Source organism: Erpetoichthys calabaricus, chromosome 3 (assembly GCF_900747795.2).
Source record: "Erpetoichthys calabaricus chromosome 3, fErpCal1.3, whole genome shotgun sequence".
Classification (NCBI taxonomy): Eukaryota; Metazoa; Chordata; class Cladistia; order Polypteriformes; family Polypteridae; genus Erpetoichthys; species Erpetoichthys calabaricus.
The window spans coordinates 221,081,353-221,102,843 of NC_041396.2; the positions used below are offsets into that span (position 1 = coordinate 221,081,353).

Here is a 21,491-nt window from a genome sequence, read left to right on the forward strand (position 1 = left end):
GTGTTTGGGATCATTGTCATGCTGAAAGACCCAGCCACGTTTCATCTTCAATGCCCTTGCTGATGTAAGGAGGTTTTAACTCAAAATCTGACGATACATGGCCCCATTCATTCTTTCCTTTACACAGATCAGTCGTCCTGGTCCCTTTGCAGAAAAACAGCCCCAAAGCATGATGTTTCCACCCCCATGCTTTACAGTACGTATGGTGTTTTTTGGATGCAACTCAGCATTCTTTCTCCTCCAAACACGACGAGTACAGTTTTTCCATCTGACCATATGACATTCTCCCAATCCTCTTCTGGATCATCCAAATGCTCTCTAGCAAACTTCAGATGGGCCTGCACATGTACTGGCTTAAGCAGGGGGACACGTCTGGCACTGCAGGATTTGAGTCCCTGGCGGCGTAGTGTGTTACTGATGGTAGCCTTTGTTACTTTAGTCCCAGCTCTCTGCAGGTCATTCACTAGGTCCCCTCGTGTGGTTCTGGAATTTTTGCTCACCGTTCTTGTGATCATTATGACCTCATGGGGTGAGATCTTGCGTGGAGCCCCAGATTGAGGGAGATTATCAGTGGTCTTGTAGGTCTTCCATTTTCTAATAATTGCTCCCAGAGTTGATTTCTTCACACCAAGCTGCTTACCTATTGCAGATTCAGTCTTCCCAGCCTGGTGCAGATCTACAATTTTGTTTCTGGTGTCCTTTCCTGGTTACAGCTCTTTGGTCTCGGCCATAGTGGAGTTTGGAGTGTGACTGTTTGAGGTTGTGGACAGGTGTCTTTTATATTGATAACGAGTTCAAACAGGTGCCATTAATACAGGTAATGAGTGGAGGACAGAGGAGCCTCTTACAGACCTGTAAAACTTCTTCTGTGAGAGCCAGAAATCTTGCTTGTTTGTAGGTGACCAAATACTTATTTTTCACCATAATTTGCAAATAAATTCTTTAAAAATCAGACAGACAATGTGATTTTCTGGATTTTTTTTCTCATTTTGTCTCTCATAGTTGAGGTATACCTATGATGAAAATTACAGGCCTCTCTCATCTTTTTAAGTGGGAGAACTTGCACAATTGGTGGCTGACTAAATACTTTTTTGCCTCACTGTACAACTGCAAGAAATCAATTACAAGTAGCCCTACCTATTACAAAAATAAAAAGAACATAACTTTTCAAATACTGAAAGAATTTTTCTTTGGCAAATTAAACACCGCAGTATATTACACAAACTAGTGATGACTAAAGCAGAGGACTTCATCACAACCAAGTCAGAGAATGTACTGTGCTGTTTGCATCCACACATAAAAGAGGTCCTTTGTCTTCAGGAAAAAACAAAGTTGCCTTGTCTAAACATATGACATAGGTTCTACTCTCAACTATTTTGAGCAGGTCTGGGAATGAAATGTATGTATGTACATATAAACAAAACACTACAGTAACATGTTACCAATTGGTAGACAAAACAATCAGAAATAGGATCGGTATAATGTTAAAATTTCCTAAATAAAAAGTTAAGACTTCAAAATCTGAAATATGAATTGTTAATACAATACCAAATTACTGTATTTGCCATTTTTCAACATTTAATTAAAAAAAAGTTTTACTTGTTGAAACTTGAGCTTTTAAACAATCGTGTTAAGGAAAATAGCTAAGTGTTTACCTTTTGAGAGCAACTTTCTAAATCTTTGCGTGGCTACAAGCTGCTGGTCAGGGTCATCTGAAAAAATCATCTGAACCATTTCAGGTGTTATTACACCTTCCTGTGGATGGATAAACATAGAAGGCAACATTTATATTGTGTTGTTTAAAAAGTGAAATGTTGATAACATAATCTTTTGCAACAATTTCCCTTAAAACTCAGTACAACCACACATTTTTTACATGAACTGAAAGAAAAAAAAAATCAAACACTATCTTGCAATTTTATATTCTATTTACAGGCAGTCCCCAGGCTATGTACGAGATAGGGACTATAGGTTTGTACTTGTTGAATTTGTATGTAAGTCGGAACAGGTACATTATTTTAATTACTGCTTTTGTTAACCGACTGTAACCAAGTGCTCTGCCAATGAATGATGGAGTTTCACCTCTCTCCGACCTTTTTATTATTTCTACTTCATTTTCAACGGTGATGGTTTTTCTCTTCTTTACTGTATCACCAGCACTTGCATCAGATTTGTGTTTCAGAGACATTCTTGAAGGGTGAAGACAAAAGGTTAGGATGAGCTCTTCTGCACAGCACTGTACACGCTATCACAGCAGGATGGCACCTGTCATCAACACGTCTGATGTACTGACAAGAGACAACTTCCTGCTATGTGCGTAACAGTACAAGCAGGCTTGCTATTGAGAATGAATGAGGCGGTGAGGGGCGGTTCATCACCCGCCCACCACACAGTCACCTCCACTACAGTATGCTGCCTGCAGCGTCCACCCACCAAGAACGAACATGGTGCAGCCAAAGGTAGGTAGTGAATCGCCCACCACCACCCCCATTCAACAGGCAGCCACCCGATGCTACCCCCCCACCGCCCCGTTCACCCTCGGTGGCCTCTGTTCAGCCACAACCAGGTCACCGCTTGCAGCATTACCAGCTGCCCACTGAGAACGAACAGGGCAGCCGTGTGTGATGGGCGGGAAATGAAACGGCCCCCTCTGCTCCATCCAGCCTTTCATCCAGTTTGGAGCTGTAGCTGAGGCGCCATAGTGAGCAGACAGTGAACCGCCCCATCAAGCCTCCGGTCCTGCACATGAGCGACAGCTGTGGCCCCAGTGACTATGGACCATGGGTCACCGCTTGCCGCTGGGAGCCGCCCAAGGGACACTACATTGTGCGAGGAGCGAAATCACCCCCCTCCAGCCTCCGTCCAGCCACCACTTGCATCATCCCCAGGCCGAAGATGATGGAGCGGCAGTTACTGAGGCGCATGCGTCACAGCTGCAGCCCCGTTTGTAAGTCATAGGTCAGATGTCCGTAACCTGGGGACTACCTGTATATTGCAGACAGTATACATTCCCAAAAGGTTTGCAAGAAATGCTGACAAAAAATAAACTTATATTTACAACACACATATCTAGTTTCAGATCATAATCTTAAAAATTTTTGTATTTCAGCTAATGCCACTGAAAGATAACCGCTCTCTTGAAATGCAACTTTCAGGGAGCGGGGAATTATGCATGTTTTGGGTCTCTTGGCACGTCAGCAGAATGGGACTCTGAAATGTCATTCGGGGAGGGGACGGGGGAGGGGTAGTTCATAGGGGAAAAAAAAAATGGAATTTTATTTTTTGTATTTTTCCTCACTATCACAGTCATATTCTGTATTGTATTGTTTATTTTACAGGTTGCAAGGTCTGCCAATAATAGATACACAGTTATGAAGATACTAAAATTAAAAACATCTAATATCAAAAGAACGTTTCCTAGAAGGCAGAAACAGTATAAATCAAACAAATTAATACTTTTTGTATGGTGGATATTCTCAATCATAAGTTTATGCATGTAAGATGTGACAGCACTCTTAAAGGCCAAGATACAGTATTATTTCTACACAATACCTATTTAAAAAGGAATAGTCTCATCTGAAAAGAAATTGGGCTGGTCCAATTTTTCATTTTAATATTCTAGGAACATCATCAGAATTCACTAAACAATGTCTTTTGAAGCCACTGACAAACTGTTCTACTCTGAAGGGTAATATATTATGGTAGTGGGGAATCTATATGCATCTAAACTAATCTCTGGACAAAATAAGTACCAAATATGGATGACAAGGAATTCATGTTTCAGGTACTTGCATTTTTATAACATCTACAAACATGCTTATCAAGAATCAATCTCTTTCCCATGGGTAATTTCATATCCAAATTCAACAGAATATTCAATCTTTTTTTCTAAATTGTTAAAACTTATTGTGGGGTTGCCAACTCCATACAGAAATATAATTTCACCTGCTTGTATGTGTCATCATCTTACAATCACTACACAAATCAGTAAAATTAACAGACTTTGTACCCTCTTCACCTTTAAAAATGTACCTTACTGAAAATAATCTACCCTGTTTAGGGCTACAGTACAGTCTCCGGCCATTAAAAGTAAACTTGCACATCTTGAAAATTAAATTTTACCCCTGTAATTGGAACAGTGGAACTGACGTCAGGATCTTGTATTGGATAATCTAACATGGATTCATCATTTGCAGGAAGAGAAACATTCCTTCTTTTGAAAAGCTGTAAGAAAGAAAGGGAAAAAATACAATAATAATTAAAATACAAGGTAAGATGACACACTATGATAAAATGTAACTATAAAGATGCATACTTTTACAAAAGTAACAACATTTCTTAAATAATGCCACAACTAAACATAGGCGAATGACTTTACAAAGTGATTACATTTATTTAAAAAATAATGCATTGTCTTAATTTTCCAAGCCAGAAATTTACACAAATTATTATTCAGCAACTTTCAAAATTCCAGAAACAGAATAAACCGGTGCACAAGTGGCACCCAAAGGCTGATATTAAAGTGAAAACTATTTTTTCCACAATTCAGGAATATTCAAAGTTGCACTACTGAAAAAAAAAAAATGAACACAGTTAAAGTACATTAACTATCTTTTTTAGGTAAAACAACAAACGCAAGTTCAAAAATTTAAGATAAAATAATTGGAGTTTCTTTGAATCAGATTTCATTAACACACAAAAATATAATCTGTTTATCAATTCAAGTAATACTTCAGATTACATAACAAAGACGAGCAAAAAATAAAAATAAAAAATAAAAAACTAACAAAGTGAGTAAAGAAATATGCCATAAACCTCACAATAATCACTAGCTATCAATACGTTATTCTGCTCATTATATGCTATTTCTATCACACCTTGCATTACATTTAAATCGTATCTTTTTTATTTTAACTAACTATAAGCTTCCTCCGAAAGCTCTCAGGAAAATAAATAACTAGAATGCAGTGATGTACTAATCAGAACTAACAAAATTAATTAGTACTTATGACACTGTCTTGGGCGAATCTTTATAGATGCTCCTGCATACCTGTTGTGCTGATATGATATACTATTTCACATTTAAAGTGTGTATAGCACACAGTACTATTTCGCTTTATCCTAAAGTACTCCCATACTTTAGAATTCCACAGACTTTTACACAAAGGACCTGCCACGTTGATCTCTTGAAAGATGGTAAAAACGAGATGTGTCAATGTATGCCACACCAACCCAAAAATTTAAATAACCAATAGACTACGTTGACATGCCATAACAGCACTACAGGAATCAATATATTACTTTGTCTAATTCAAGTTTAAATAGTGATTTTTTTTTTCTCCCCAAAGAAGTCTGAACATTTAACTCAAGAAGTGTTTTGACTCAAATTCACATTAAAAACAGTTGGTTTCTGCAAATATTCCATACACAGTCTAGCTTTATTGTGCAGTGCCAAGATTTAATGTCTAACACATTACTTCTATGACAAGTGCTAGTATCATTAACATGTGGCTGTAAGGCAGTTTTAAAAATTTTGAGCATTTGACTTAATTAAAAATTAATACCTCAATCAAGACCACCTCTTCAAAAAATGTGGATGTTTTCTGAGACATTTGATAATTAAATTTCAAATTAAATATTTGTAACTCTTTCTTTACAGAAATTACTCAAGTAACCTGCAGTATTTTAATGAAGTTGAGCACAATAATAGAGGATGAACAGTATACAGGATAATCATTACTCAAGTGAATAATTTAACTTTGTGACAACAGTTAGCAAAAGAAAAAAAAAAGAAAAATGAACAAAACAAAATACAATGTCACTGCAAGAGGTATTAACTTTAAAATTTAAAAATGTATAAGAGGAAACTAGCAAAGGGCAAGAAGGGAACGCAACGCAAAATCCATTACACTTAAAAAATGATGTTAAAGAATGCCAGATAGAAAGCATTATAGTGTGCAAGAAATAAGAGTATTTTAAAAAACTGCACCATCAAAATGACAGATTTTGCAGAAAAGCATTACAGAAATAAAAATTGGACGAACATAATACATTACTTGAAAACATCAGTAATTTCAGTGGTGGAAAGTAGGGCTGGGCGATACGGGCAAAAAATAAAATCTCAATTTTTTCAGTGTTATGGATGATTTTCAATTTTATGCAAAAAACATAACTTAAAATGAGTTTCCTTTATTTTGAAACTATATAAAACAATAAAAAAGCTACACTTCAGAGGTGTTATAAAAATTAAACATAAATATTAAATACAAAATAGAACAAAATGCAGAAAAATTAATTTAACAAACTGAAATTCATTTACATAAAATAAAAATAAAAAAGTCTTCAGTGTGCTCTCCCCCTCCCCCAACATTGTGCTATTGTTGCACTGCTACACAATGTTAAACATTTTAACAAGGACAGCACCAAATGGCTAACATATGTCTGAGGCTGTGTTTGATCCAAACAAAATAATGGTATACAATATGTGAAACAGCTATACAATGAATTACCTGTTGTTTTTTGTCTCAGATTTATTTACAGTTTCAAATTTCTTCAGCCCTTTAGTTTGCGCTAATGTGCAGTTAGTGTTAATTAATAACAGCAGCGAATCTAACACCCTCAACCAAAAACCATGATGTCCTTAACATCTCTGCTCTGTCCGGAAATCATACAGCTGAAAAGTTTTCAAAACGCAGTATGTATTTTATAAAATGTTGCATAAATGGACGTAGATTATTGATGATTTCATGTTCAAAGTTTATGCTTTTTAACAACTGTACAATGTAATTTTTTTTTATGCAAATCAACTCAAGTGAAACAAAACAAACAAACAAACAAAAAAAAAAATACGTTTTCAGGGTTGCCAGCTCTCACGCATCTGGCATGACACTCTGGCTTTCAGACTCACGCTAATGCACGAAACCTTACAGCAAATCAATATAATTAATAATATATTAGGTTTATTATCAATAAACCTATTATTAGCTACATTTTGCAAACCCTAAAGACTATTTTCAAGGTAATAAAATTGTTACATACATGCAAATGTGTGTGCAGACTTCTCAATCTAGACAGCTGACCAAAGTTGTCAAATAAAACACAGAGTTGACATGACTGAAAAATGCACTGTTTCAACTGAAGCGGCTTGTCATTCCAAGAAATATAAAAACACACACGAGAAAAACATTACATGACATGTTTTATGTATCTTTTCGAAATATGATTGCCCATACCTAACTGTAATGGTGATTGAAGTGATCAGTTCTTTTGGCATTTATGTTAAATCATGTGTTTTATGGCGTTTTTGGGGTGAGAGCAACTCTGCTGCTGTGAAGATTACGAACGGTCTCATTGTTTTCTTGTTGGGTGAGTGAATAATATGCTAATGCGATCGACCATTAACAAAAACGAAAGGTATGATACGTACTGCTGGTGTTCTGAACACCGGCGGTTATAGTGTTTATTGAGATTGGCAATAGGCCAAGTAGGCTATACAACCCACTTACCTATGGCGTTGTGTAGCCTGCGTCCAAAGCACTGAAGGAGAGTTTTCCGCGTATGGTCATCAGATAAGTAGGAAGTCTGGAGGCCGATGCTTTTCAGTGCCCAGTCCTCGTCAATAAAATGAACTGTCAGGCTCATGTAAGGCTGCATGGTTTTGATCGTCCACAGACCCGTTGTTGCGGAGTAAAATGATGCTTTTTCCAACTGCACGCCGATTTTCCCCAGTGTTTCATTGTAGAAACAGGGCAATGCCACCTCTGTAAAATATTTGCGGCTCGGTATTCTATACTTGTGGTCTACTACTTTTAGCATTCTAACAAACCCAGGCTTTTCTATAAACGGGCACACTGTCTTCATCGATATAAAATGCCACTGTATCTGTAATGTCCTTCCACCTCTGCCCTGTTTTGTCATACAGTGTGACACTGGAAAAACGAGGCAGCTAAAGTTGGCTGTGTTCCAACATTAGTTCTGGGAATACGATTACAGCTTGCATCAGAATTTCGGTGGGAACACACATTGCTCCCTTTCTGCTGAATGCCTTTGTTTCAGATGCTGGAACAGGTTTGTAGTGCTGCTACTTTTTGATTTAAACGGCTTTTTTTGTTTTTTTCCCACAAACCTTGCACTGCACAGTGGTCTGTTCCACGTCTGACCTCGCAAAACCAAACCATGTTTATATGTTTGAAGTAACATTCCCTTGTTTTGGTATTCTTGCGAATTCTTCAGCCATATATGTGGGCTCATTAGTTGCAGCCATTTCTCTACATCAGCGTTAGTCTGACACGTAGGTTTCTGTACATGTGCAGACCTGGAGGTCTCTGGGAATCAATGCTAACATCCAGTTGTGGTAACTAAGAGAATTACAGGTGCAGACTTGTGTAGAAGGACTTGTGACAGAGGAATCATTAGATTAGGCCAGATTTTTCAATTTAAGCATTTTTCAACTTGATTTTAAACAAAAACTCTAATTAATCGGATTAATTCAATATATCGTCCAGCCCTAGTGGAAAGTCTTGAAGGATCCACTGTAAGCATCAATATTGACAGAGAAAGGCCTAAAGATAAAAGAGAATGAAAATCATAAAGAGTAGCATGCTAGAACAAATCATGTGCTGTAATTGTAGAATTGGCTCTATGTAGTGTTTAGCAGGAAAGCTGAGAAAGTAATGTAATGAAACCAAACAATACATGATGGTTTTAAATAATAGAAATTGGGCCGAAAAGTGGTCTAGCAGATAAGTAATACATTTTGGCTGCATTCACTCATCATACCCTGTTGCAATGAATCTCAATGAGCCAAAAAAGGATAAAGCCATTAAAATGAAACCTAGGGAAATGTGAAGCATCACAGGATGTTCCCCTCTCCATTATTAATATGGAATCTTCATCAGTGATTAACACAAATTTTAAACAAAAGATTTTCCCCAATGCAAACATAAGGATTACCTCACAGTGACTTACTCAGAACTAAATTTAGACTATGTGTATGTTATGTACCATATACTGATTTCAATTAGTACTGTGGACACTATATGGAATATATTTTTATAAGGAGTGACGTGATTTTGAGTGAAAAGACCTCTCTTCTTATGTGCAATAAATTACACTGCACAACAATTTATGACAAAACTGTTGCTTCCTGAAAAGTTTTTGCCGATTGTGACAGGTACCTACTGGGTATGCACAAATATAGTTTTGGTTTTACTGCATCACTCACTGTAGGAACTCTGAGAAATAGACTTTTATATATGCTTACTGATAATAACGTATTTAGTCACGTTTATGTTTTGCATAAGCTATTAAATTCAACAGAATTAAATGTTTTACTCCCGATTTACTTTTGTATTCAATATCTGGTGCATCACGTTGCAGTGTCCAACAGTAGTCAGCAAGCATTGATGGATTCCAGTTGCCCTGGTATCATTTCTCCATCGTAGCAATGTCCTGGTGAAACCTTTCACTGTGTTCGTCACTGACAGCACTGAGATTTGCAGGGAAGAAGTCCAAGTGTGAGTGAAGGAAATGAATCTTGAGTGACATGTTGCACATCATTGTCTTGTATGCTTTGAGAAGATTGTCTACCAGCTGAATATAGTTCAGGGCTCTGTAAATGCCCAGAAAATTGTCAACAATGTCTTTGAAGGCTTTCCAGGCAATTTTTTCCGGCCCAACTAACAGATCATCAAACTGCTTGTCATTCATAACATGTCTGATCTAGGGGCCAACAAAAATCCCCTCTTTGATCTTGGCGTCAATAATTCTTGGGAACATCTTAACGAAAACCTTCGCCTTCCTTGATCAGTGCTTTTACATAATTCTTCATGAGTCCCAGTTTTATGTGAAGAGTAGGGAAAAATATCTTTGCCGGGTCGACAAGCGATTCATGTGCCACATTTTTCTGTCCTGGAACTAACTTTTTACGGGGTGGCCAGTTCTGTCGAGAATAGTGCAACTCTTTGGCACGGCTGTCCCATTCACAGATGAAACAACAGTATTTTGTATAGCCGAGCTGCAGTCCTACTAACAGAGCAACGACTTTAAGATCTCCACAGATATTCCAGTTGTACCTGCTATACTGGACGTGCTTCAGCAACAGTTCCATATTCTCGTATGTTTTTTTCATGTGTGCTGCATAGCTAACATGTACTGAAGGATAAACGTTGCCACTGTGTAGCAGAACAGCTTTCAGGCTTAACATCGACGAATCAATGAAGAGACACCACTTTTCCAGGTTGTGATCACAACCCAAGGCCAAGAACAATCCTTTAATGTCACAACAGAGACTGTCGACTTGTGCAAAACATTTGGTTATATCAAGATGTCGGCCTCGAAACACAGAAATTTCTGTACCTGGTGACAGCAAACACCATTCCTGCAGTCTCAAACCCAGCAGCTCAGCTTTTGCTTTTGACAGACCCAAATCTCTGACCAAATTGTTCAATTCGGACTGTTATCAGATGTGGATCACCTGATGAGCACGGTTCAAAATCCGGGTCAATGTCACTGTCAGTACCCTGCAGTTTCTTCATCTGGTTCGTCTAAGGTCCAATCCTCTGGTGATTTCGGAATTGGAAGACTGTAGTCATGTGGTACAGGTCTCACTGCTGAAGGCAGATTAGGATATTCATTTGGCTTCTTGTTTTTGGCAGAGAAACCAGACACATTAATAAAACAGTTCTCGCCATATCATCGGAACAGCAAACGGCATTGTCTTTTGAGTGCCTCTGAGCCAGGCTCTCAGACTGACAGCACATGTCGCACAGAAAATGTGAGGCGCCCATTCCTTGTCTTGATCACCAATTTTGGAGCCGAAATACAGATGATGAGCTTTCTTCACAAGAGCAGTCATCCAATGCCTCTGAGGCGCAAGTGTATATTCTCCACAGATATAGCAGAATGTATTGCGGCTGTTACGACATTGACAAGACATATTGCCCGACACCAAAATGTCTCTAGCATCAACCTTTCTTACTGTTATATTGCTACAGATTCTATACTTTATTATACTGATACTATACATACACACTGACTATCTGTATTAACCAAATGAGCAGGATCGTGTATGCAAGCCACCTTTATAGCATGCTGAGACAGCGTCAAGCTCGTTCAGACCTGCCCAGGCATGCCCAGGATGTCAACTTCCACAGAACAGCTTCCAACCTGGCCTGATTCCATGCCTGGACATGCCCAGGCTACACAAACCATTGTTGATAAGTCACCTACGGGAGCAAAAATGTTTGGATAAAAATATAAGAAAAAATCATGACAAAACTGAAACGGTACGTGATGGGTAAATTTTAATGCGATATTCGTGTTCAGCACCCAAAAATCTATAAGGAACACCCAACAGTGTTCAAGAAGCAAAAACGTTGTTGTGCAGTGTTATCGGTTAGGACAACAGCAAACCACACACCACTATACACCTCCAACAGTACTTCTCTCTCCAACACCCAAAGATAGCTTAGCTGTACAGTGAAAATCACTAAAGTACAAAATTGAAGTGGAAGAATAAGAATTGGGCTACTTTCTTGCATTAATTTGAGATGTGGACTGTTACAAAATTAATTACATTTAAAAAATGTTTTTAAAAAGTTAGTGAGGGGAACAAAAATATTTATTGTCTGACTTATGCAACAGGAGGACAGCAGCAAAAAAATGTAAAGGAAGGTGACAGGTAAGCCAAGGGAACAAAGAACAGAGTGGACTGAGAGAGACATAAAAGAAGGGAAGGTCTTGGAATTATTTTTAAGTTGGGTGAATGATCAGTTAGGGTTTCTGGAAGAGAATATGGCAAAAAATTTCCTCAGAGAGGAGAAGGACTAGAACAAGATCACAAGACTATTATGAGATTAAAGAAAGAGGTATGTAGGTTGATTTAGAGATACTTTTATGAGCAAAAAAAAGAAAAACAAGGGAAAGGTCAGATAGAGATGCCATATCCCACACCTGCAAATATAGGAAAAACAAACTTGGAATAGGGGAACATGTGGAATAGTGGGTCCGCTAAGCAGCAAGAGAGAGAGAGAGGGAGGTAGGTAGGTAGGTAGGTAGGTAGGTAGATAGGTAGGTAGATAGATAGATACCCGACTAGACATCCGTGGGTGTGTGGGTGCTCGCGCAGCTACAGGAGGTTGGTGGAGTAATCAGAGATGGACCGCACCAGCACGTGATGGTGTAGTCTGTTTTGATTGCTCCATTGGCTTTCCATGGTTCATGACAGAGGCGCTGTGCCACGGAGACATAATACGGAGGTTAAAGAAGGGAGAAAAGGAAGGTGGGAATGTGAGAGAGCCAGTGAGAGTGATAAAGAAAAAATGCAGGCAGCCGGGAGGAGAACCCCTTGGGTAAGTGTGTGGCTGATGCGGAGGCTGAAGGTGGCCACACCAGCTGAGCGATCAAAGAGCAGGGAGAGGCAAAGGGAGATGGAGCGAGGCAAACAGAGGATTCCAATCCATGGACCGCAGGAACCCAGGCCAGTAGAAGGTGGTTGGCTGTACCCAATAGGCATCATCTCTCTGTGCTGCAAGACCCAATCAGGGTAAACCAGGATGACATCAGTTTTAAAGGGAAGTACCGGGGACTGAAATTGTTTAGAGAAGATTCCTGCCATGTTTTAACCTTGATTTTATGGATTTATTTATTCTGGATTTTAACTTGCACAGTTCACTTTTAAAGGATTATTTATTTATTTATTGAATATTTGGAGCAATGCACTGTTGGGACACTTTATTGTAATAATAAAAGCACTGTATTTACTTTTTACACCTACCCTTGCTGAATGTGTATGTCCTCATCCAACCCTCTCATCTCGATTATGAGTATCAACAGGTGCAGGTTCAAGAGGCTATGAAAGGCAAACAGCAGCATGGAGCCAACCTGCACCGTCACAAGGCAAGCTTGGAAAAGGGGACCAAGACTACAGCGAGGCAAATGTCATTAAGCCAGAAATATCAAACAGATCACCAAGAAGACTAATACCCTAGTGCGGTCAGATGAGAAAACTGTACATCTTGCCAGGAGTCAGGAAGATACGATTGCAGAAGATGGGAGTACAGATACGTCATTTCACAGCAGGGGAAAAGAGTTCCTCAGTATGATGCCATACATCAATAGTATAAGACAGCACTGGCTGTTCTTATATTTGGCTTTATCAAAATTGAAAGCAGGGCTGAGCCAATTATCAATGATAACTTTGCTGGGCACAATAACATTGTCAATTCACTCCAAACCCCTGCAGAAATTTTCTCAAAGTGCCAAACTGTAGCCATCACTTTTTTTTTTTTTTTTAAAATCTTGCACACCTCACAAGAAATCTGTCACACACTCATGTTCGCAGCAGGAGGCGCATGCTTACTTTGTTTAACGGGAGTGTGCTGTAGTAATGGGAAGCAAAGTTTGAATGGTAAAGAACAACTGTGGTGCTCATAGAGGCAAGAATGCTCAAAGTGGGCTGGTGCCCGCAGTTTCAAGGGGACCCCTTAAGAGGCTGACTCAGCACTTGTTTTTGGGACTAGCCAGTATGATGGTCAGCATCCAGCAGACTTCAGCAAATTAAAACAGATGAAAGAAACTCAGGGCTGAGCTGCAACCAGTCATCTTCACAGGAGAGGGCCATGTGTGGTTTTCTAATGTTAAAAACAGGATCCGGAGCTGGCTGCAGGAGTTGAAAGGGCCAACTAACAATACAATAGTGAGACGACATTCTGTAGGTCCAAATAAAACACCAGAGCAGAAACCATGGCATTCTCCATGGCCATAACAATGGAGAAGTGGTAATCAGGGATATAAATAGTTAAAACTTCTTTCATGTCTTACTGTAACATTGCTTAAAGTCACTAGTCCTTTTTTCTTTATTGTAACCTTTCAATTTTTATTTATTTATTTATTTTAATTATTTGCACAATTGACCTTATCCTGCTTTCTCCTCTATCCACGTGGAGAGTCGCTATAATAGTAATGTAACTGTACTATGTAAACAAGGTAAATATGAAATCAACTAATTACACTACATAAAGTAGCACCTCAATTTTCTTTTTAAATGCCAGTGCCATTGCCTGTCTGTATGCACATTATACATTGGAAGCTCATAAAACCAATCATTAGCTTTATGCAACATGTCATTTTCACAAATAAGAAAAAACAAAATATGCACTATAGCCAAGCCTTCATGAACATGAAGTATAATTTTTTTCTATAACACATGCCGAATGCGCTGTTTTTGTTCAGAAAAATGGTATATAGAGAACTTTTTTTTTTTCTTTTTTTTTTTTTAAACTGTTTTTTTATTGCTCTTTAATATTGTTTTTATCAGTATGCTGCTGCTGGAGTATGTGAATTTCCCCTTGGGGATTAATAAAGTATCTATCTATCTATCTATCTATCTAACTAACTGAGGACACCGTGTTAGAGTGAGTAAAAGTAATTAGTATCTTCTAATTTCCTTTATATTAAAAAACACACACACACACAAAAAACTTCTGGTTTCCTGCTGGTGGAAATTTATTAAAATTTAACTTAATGATAAGGCAGATCTAATTTTAGAATTTCATGCCAATTGGGAATCCATAATTTATATCAATTTTATATATGCAAATCATCTTTGAATCATCTAAATAACTACCAAATATCACTACGTGGTCAGGGTTGCAACAGTCTGCAAAATAAAGATACCGCACACAAAGCTAAAACACATGCCAAACGATGGTATCATAAATCAATGCTTTGGAATGATGATGTGAACTTTTAAGACACTGCACAGTCCTAACTGACAGTACATCTTTCTTGAAGACAGGAATAACTCCTATAATAAACCATGTAGGTGGAAAGGAAGAACAAAACCAGAGGCAGACAGGGAACAAGACGAATTCTGCTGCTTCATTGATACAATGCTTTGGGCTCAAATACTGTGTCCAATCACTGTCCATGACAAACTTAAACGTTCAAGTGTCCGTGAGGGTTTGTCTTTGATACCTCAAAAAATGATTTATTGGAGTAACTGGCGACTCCAAATTTACAAAAGCAAGAGTGTGTAAATAAAGTTACTGTAATTATCCAGTGGATGACACATTCAAGTACCATAAACGACTGAAAGAAAACCAAATTTATAAGTTTTACTGAATGAAGTATAAATCCTTACCACTTAATCATCTGAGTGTTAACAAAACGGCTGCTTCAATTTGACATTGTCAGGTGCCTTTTTTATACATATATATGCTTATAATAAAAACAATTGGCATACACTTACTTGTTCTTCTCTCTTTTGTTTTCGAAGCTGAATACCTTCCTCTTCTCTTCGCCTGCGCATCTCTTGAGGATTCAGAGCTTTATTCTTATAACTCTTCATTCTATAATTATCTTTAATTGGGCTTGCCATCGCGTCTGCAATCAAATAAAGCAAAAACGGTTTTTACTGCATGTACTTTAGTATTACACTAACAGAAAAAAATTTAATAGCCAATATCCGCCATAATATTAGATTCTAGCTTTCATTATGCAACAGGTGATAAACTAGACCAGTTGTTTTTTCCTCAAAAAAGCAAATGAATAGGCATGCTAGTATCAAGCCCTGAAGACAGCCATTGAAAAACATTTGTTTAATCTCACTATGACAGTGAACTGAATAAGCTGGTTAGAAAATAAAAGGACAGATTGATGGACATCTGTTGCTACATATATTATACTCAGATGGTTAAGGCCAATTTATTCTAACTACACTTTCTAATTCCCTCATTAAAAGGCAGGGTACCACAAGTAAAAAGGATTAATTCACAGCTGATAAGTTATATCATCACACTTTCAAAGTATGTACAAATTCTTTAATGGAATTCAAATTGGCATTGACAAAAGCAATTGCTTGCCTTGAAACAGTATGGGATTTTTCTACTCTATCAAGTAAAACTTGTAGGATTTTTATCAAAAGAGTGATTCCCACAATCTTATGCTGCAAATGAAGCCCTATTTTTGCTATTTTTTTCTTTTAGGTTGCACTGTACTGCAGGACAATGAATTAAACATTCTGTAATCAAACTAATGTCAAGTTGCCATTAATGTGGAGTTTGTACGTTTGTCCTGTATTCTCCCTTGTCACCAAAGACATTTAAGTTTGGGTAATTGGAGATTCTAAATTGTGTATGTGAGAGTGCGACTGTGGGAATGTGCATGAATGGTTCCTCAATGGATTGGCACCCAGCTTCCTACCTTGCATCTGATCGTGTAAGGATACATTTTGGCACCCTTAAACCATGAATGGAATGAAGTGGGGTTAAGATTATTATATTATATTGCAGTGTTTATACTCATCTTTGTAGTCTGATCATATAATTTTGCATATAAATTAACATAGTATCTTTAAGAGTGTAAATTGGTTGTTTTTAAAGTGTCAGGGACCAAAAGCATTTTAAACAAAGTCAAAGATGAGACACATTACCAAAACATCAAAGCATCATGATGGTCATACAAAAATAAACGTTTACATACATAATGGATTTTCGTACCAATTTAAAACACAGCTTTATTTAGATTTGTTGACTGCTACCTTGAGGACCATATTTTGAGAACTAGTGGGTACAGCATGCCAAGACGAATAGCGTGTAATAAATATAAATTTGATTTACAAAAAACTTCAATTAAAATCTGTCAAACAATTGAAGTGTTCACTTTCTGATAATCTAGAATATTTGCTAAGAACTCAAACTATATCTTAGGTGTATTTGGATTTCTGCTACATGCACTGGTAGGTGTCACTGAACAGTTACACTGCAGTCTTTTAAATTAACATGAATCTAAGATGCACACATCTCAAAAGGTAAGCAAGCCAACAATCAACATATATTTCATGAACAGTGCTACACATCCTCTCTGACGCATTTTTACAGAGTATTTTTATCCAAAAAACTATTCAAGATAAAATTTGTCAAGAACTGCTTATGGTGGTCCTTCATACCTATGACAATATGTCTGTGTAATGCCTCACTGCAACCATTCCCTCATTATCAAGGTCAAAGATTCTTCTTTTTTTGTAGTTCCAGGGTGATTGCTGTATAATAGTATTTTTCTTGAGCTTTTGTAAAAGATGCATCTCCCCGTGGGACAAATTAAATATTGTCTATGTACAGTATATAGCACTCTTCTACATTAAACAGCATTCTACAAGTACAGTTACATGATACGTCCCACCCTCCAACCGCAAAAAAAAAAAAAATGTATGTACGATCTAAAGTTGTTTAACTTTTAAGTTGTGTGTTCTACCTAGAGTGTGCTGGGGGCCAAAAATAATTTTGTGTCAGTGGTAAATTAGATGCATATCATTTGCTAACCAGCCTGTATATTATCTACCACTAGGAAGATGGGGATTTGCAAACCCATGTAATTTTGTTTTTTAATAAAATTTCAAAAATTTTAACGTTTCTACTTATTGCCTTTGCTTTTGTGTCAACTTTCTGGTTGCCATAGGGTTACAGTAATTTCAAAAAAGAGCTAGTAAACAAGAGTACATTACTGTCAAGACCAGTATCTATACAGGTCTGAATTATAATGGTTGCCATATGAGGAAACTAATAGTTGATCTTTGGCAATCACAAAACTTATGCTCTGGTTTTTTGAGAGTTAATAGAAACTGACCATTTTTTTCCCCTCATTACATGTAATCAGCAGACTGGTGTACAACTCTTCAATCACTAGCTGGTTTTAGGATTAAAAGAAAAGCTTTTGAGCATGCCAACTGCATTTTCTAGTTTTCCTTTATGCAGGTAAAGGAAGTTAAAAACAACATAAGGACCACACTGTGCAAGGCTATGGGACCTGGTTGTGCACATAACAGGTATGTTATGTCTCCTTTACCTCTGTGCTAATATCCCATCTTGTAATAAAAGTTAACCTTTAGAATCCAGCTGAAAGATGAATGTGAAGGGCTGAAAAATCCCACATAACCTGTGGTCGCAACATGTTTTCTGTAAGTAGCTAAATAAATGCAGCTAAAGCTAAAATGGAAGAAAAGCAAAGACGTTTGGAAGTACAAATTTGACAAGAAATACAAGATACAATAAAATACACTGTCAACAAACTTCATTACATACAAGTAAAATTAGTGTTCTTCTGAGATTTGTTCACTTCATGATCTTAATACAATTCATTAAATGCTAATATACAGTATTTTGCTAGTAATAATTAGCTCTTTTTATTTGAATAAAAGATATATGGACCGATCCTTGTTATAGGATTTTGGAAGTAACATAAATGCTCCTGAATTATTAAAAAAAATGCATAAAATAAGGTGAACAGACAGAAACAAATGCTTTCAGAGTACATCACTTTGAGGCCTATGTGCAATTCATTACAGGGCAGATGAGGAGAGCCTAGATGTTCTTGATAAACACGTGTCATTAATGAAAGATAATCACCAACTAAAACTAAGATAGAAATAGAACACTAGAACTAATAACACAATGAGAAAATAAAACCTAATTTTTGTCATTTTGATTTTTACACGTTTTGTTTTCATTGTGCATAAAGTACACACAAATATGCCCAGCTGCCAGCATAGTCTTAAAAGTCTAACAGCCATAATGTTATCTTAGACAAGGAAACTAATTTGTGCATGTATGCTTATGTATTTACTTCACAGAGATTTCCTGTCATGCAGTGCCATGAGCTCAAGTTTGATTGCTAGCATGGTCAGGGTCTGTTTGGAGTTTGCATGTTTTCCCCCCATGTGTCTTTAGCCTGACTGTGCATATCTGCAGAAGACCACTAGTTTTGGAACGGTGTGTCATTAAGTACTCTTAACTCCACATCACCTGTAGGAGTAAATTTATTTTGGAAATTAAGTCATGTGCCCTGTTTAGGGTCAAAGGATGATGCACAGATTATAGACTAGAGTGTTCCTTTATGGGGCTAAATTACACACGACAAAGAAAAAAAATAAATAAAGATTCATCAACACACTGCAAGAAATACAGTAGCAAAATCCTATAAATAAAAGTATCAGCTTAGTTTTAATCCAATCATTCATCTTAGATGATAATTTGAAATGGAGTGACCTAGTGTCTCATTAAATTTTTAGCCTTGTTAAGCCAGTTGCTTTGTTTGTGTGGGTTGATTGCTAGATGGGCTACTTCAATGACTGGACCTCATGATATAGACAATGGCATTACATATTTTCCTAAATAAATTTTAGAAGCAAAGTTGCTTGCATGCATTCAACAAGGAGAACAGCACATGGGAAGACAGAATGTAATACTTGTAGCACAAGGCATTAGCAATACAGAGGCAAAACATTTTTAAATGTAAATTGCATACTGCTTATGAAGTAAGTGATTTAAGATACTATACCAGATTTACAGTGTAAGACAAATATACATAAAAAATAAATATATAAAAAAAATGAACTAAGAATGTTCAGAGAATAAAAAATACACTTTAAAAGTTTGGAAATGGGTGGATGACATACTCCGCATCACTAAATGCAAGGGTAAATGAAAACGTAAAGGCAATTTAAAAATCGTACGGGAACCTGATGCTACACAACACATTTCCAGTGGCTTATGGGTAGTGTGGACACACATGGCTGTGGTGTTATGGGTCCACAGCCCTTCCAGCAAAGGCCAGTTTGTTTAAAATAAATAATCACCGCGCTCGCGGCTTAGGAGGGGCGTGGTGGCTGTAGCGAGCCACAGGGAGATCTGCGGTGTGGGCGTTTCTCACCTAAGTGCACAGGTGAGGGACTGCCCACATTCGTGATTGTTCCTGTGGCTAATGTGCTGCAGCTGCTATGTCCCTCTGTATAAAGGGAAGCGCAAGCCGGTTAAAGAGGGGAGGGGGAAAAAAAAAAAAGAAAGGAAAGGAAAGAGAACGGGAGGTGGTGAAAGAAAGCAGCAAGCAAAAGAGAGAGAGCGTCTGCCGATGCAAGTGAGTGAGCGAGCAAGCAAGCGAAAGCAGGGTCGCGGCATGCTGAGCAGACAGCCTGGGGTTAGGCCGACACCCAGGGCGTAGTAGTGGTTGTCGCTTCCGCAGAGTTTTGCATGAAGGACGGGAGTGACTGGAAGGCAGAAGATTCTCTGCGGATGGCAGCGGGAGTCAGGACTTGGGATGTGGTGTCCTCCACGTGAGAGCCTTGGCCGTTGGAGGAATTCCCAGGTCACTGTCAGGGGGAGCCGACCGGAGCCAAGGATCGGAAAGGCGACTGACAGTAACAGTAGAAGTAGGCAGAAGGTCAGCTGCATTAAGAGCGTCTTGCCTGTTGCAGGGCCCGCATGGGAGAAGCAGGTGAGACGCTAACGCTAACAGAAAAGGAGCTGCATGTGGCTGCAGGTTTTCATTCTAACTCTTTTCTTAATAAGTGACCTGTTTTTGCTGCTAATTAAGTTCTTTTGAATTTTTAAATTTACTTGCTCTTGAAGTCTCAGACCCCTTAATTGTTTTTTCTTAATTACCTGCCAAACAATAATGATACAAAATGAGCCAAAACATGTCCAGCAAACCATGTCCATCATACAGTATCTGAAAATAAAGATGAAGGCCTCAGGAATGTTGACCTGCTCAGTTCTCCAAAACATTTTAACAGTGCTCTTAGAAAAGAGAAAATCAACAATTTCGGAAATGTACGCTATTGCACAATGACAGCAGCAGCAAGCCATAGAATTAAAGAACGGGTTTAATTAACGACAGGACTCAGTGCCTAATTAAACAACTGGCTGGAGTGAAATTGGTTTTTGAGTTTGAGGCCCTGACTTAGTTGGTTTTAGTTGGCTCACTCATCACACATTTGATTTCTGTTTGGGTGCCATTTAAGGAAAGAAACAAAGCAATTTAAAAGGAACAATGAAGAACAAATCTTAAAAAAAAAAACAATAAAACTTTTTCCTGTATATTACATGCATAGTCAATCATGGCAGATTAAACTGAAAACTGTGTAGTTAAAATACTAAATAGTGTCTTTAATAAGCCTATCAGGCAGTTTTCTATTGTAGGTTCAAATCTATTCCGACCCTCCATCCCTTCCACCAGAGAAGACACTCATCCCATCCACTTTAGGGTGACACTCATTTTCCACAGCTGAGCATTTGTTATTGAGATGCTCTTCTGTTTATAAAATGAACACTGGACAGATAAATTTAAGCTACATCTATTTAAAAAAAATCTAGGAACCCAGGGCAGCTAAAAATCATACAAAATGTATTTTAAAAGGTTGTAGAAAGTCTTCTTTATCACTTTCATGTGTACATCCACTTTTGTGGCACTCATTTCCATGGCTGGAACAAAACTGTAGAAATGTGTTCCCTCCCCCCTACCTTCATTGATTTTACCTCAAACTGCAGCAGCTATTGATAGTTATGTACTCATAATCAAGGGAATATGTGACAGATCATTAAGGAATGGAAAGTTGCAGGACTTTCTGTAGCACACTGGGCACTTGCTGAGCATAAAAATGTGGTGTCCCAGGATAACACATAGATGTCAGACAGACTATCTATCTATCATTTTCAGAT

The 21,491-nt window shown here is 37.8% G+C and overlaps 2 protein-coding genes across 3 annotated transcripts in view; both read right to left on the reverse strand.

The window, feature by feature from the left end:
• The window catches only part of rwdd1 (RWD domain containing 1), a 506,701-nt gene that overhangs the window by 92,725 nt on the left and 392,485 nt on the right, over positions 1-21,491 (reverse strand). The window lies entirely within an intron of this gene.
• Positions 1-21,491, reverse strand: part of kpna5 (karyopherin alpha 5 (importin alpha 6)) — a 95,055-nt gene that overhangs the window by 49,517 nt on the left and 24,047 nt on the right. Inside the window, exons 2-4 of one of the 2 annotated variants that reach the window (XM_051924673.1) lie at positions 15,251-15,384; positions 4,150-4,224; positions 1,656-1,755 (exon numbers count right to left, since the gene is read on the reverse strand). In XM_051924673.1, coding sequence (XP_051780633.1) covers positions 1,656-1,755; positions 4,150-4,224; positions 15,251-15,384 — 309 coding nt within the window. Of the gene's footprint in view, positions 1-1,655; positions 1,756-4,122; positions 4,225-15,250; positions 15,385-21,491 lie in introns of both variants that reach the window. The other variant, XM_051924672.1, reaches the window with a different exon arrangement.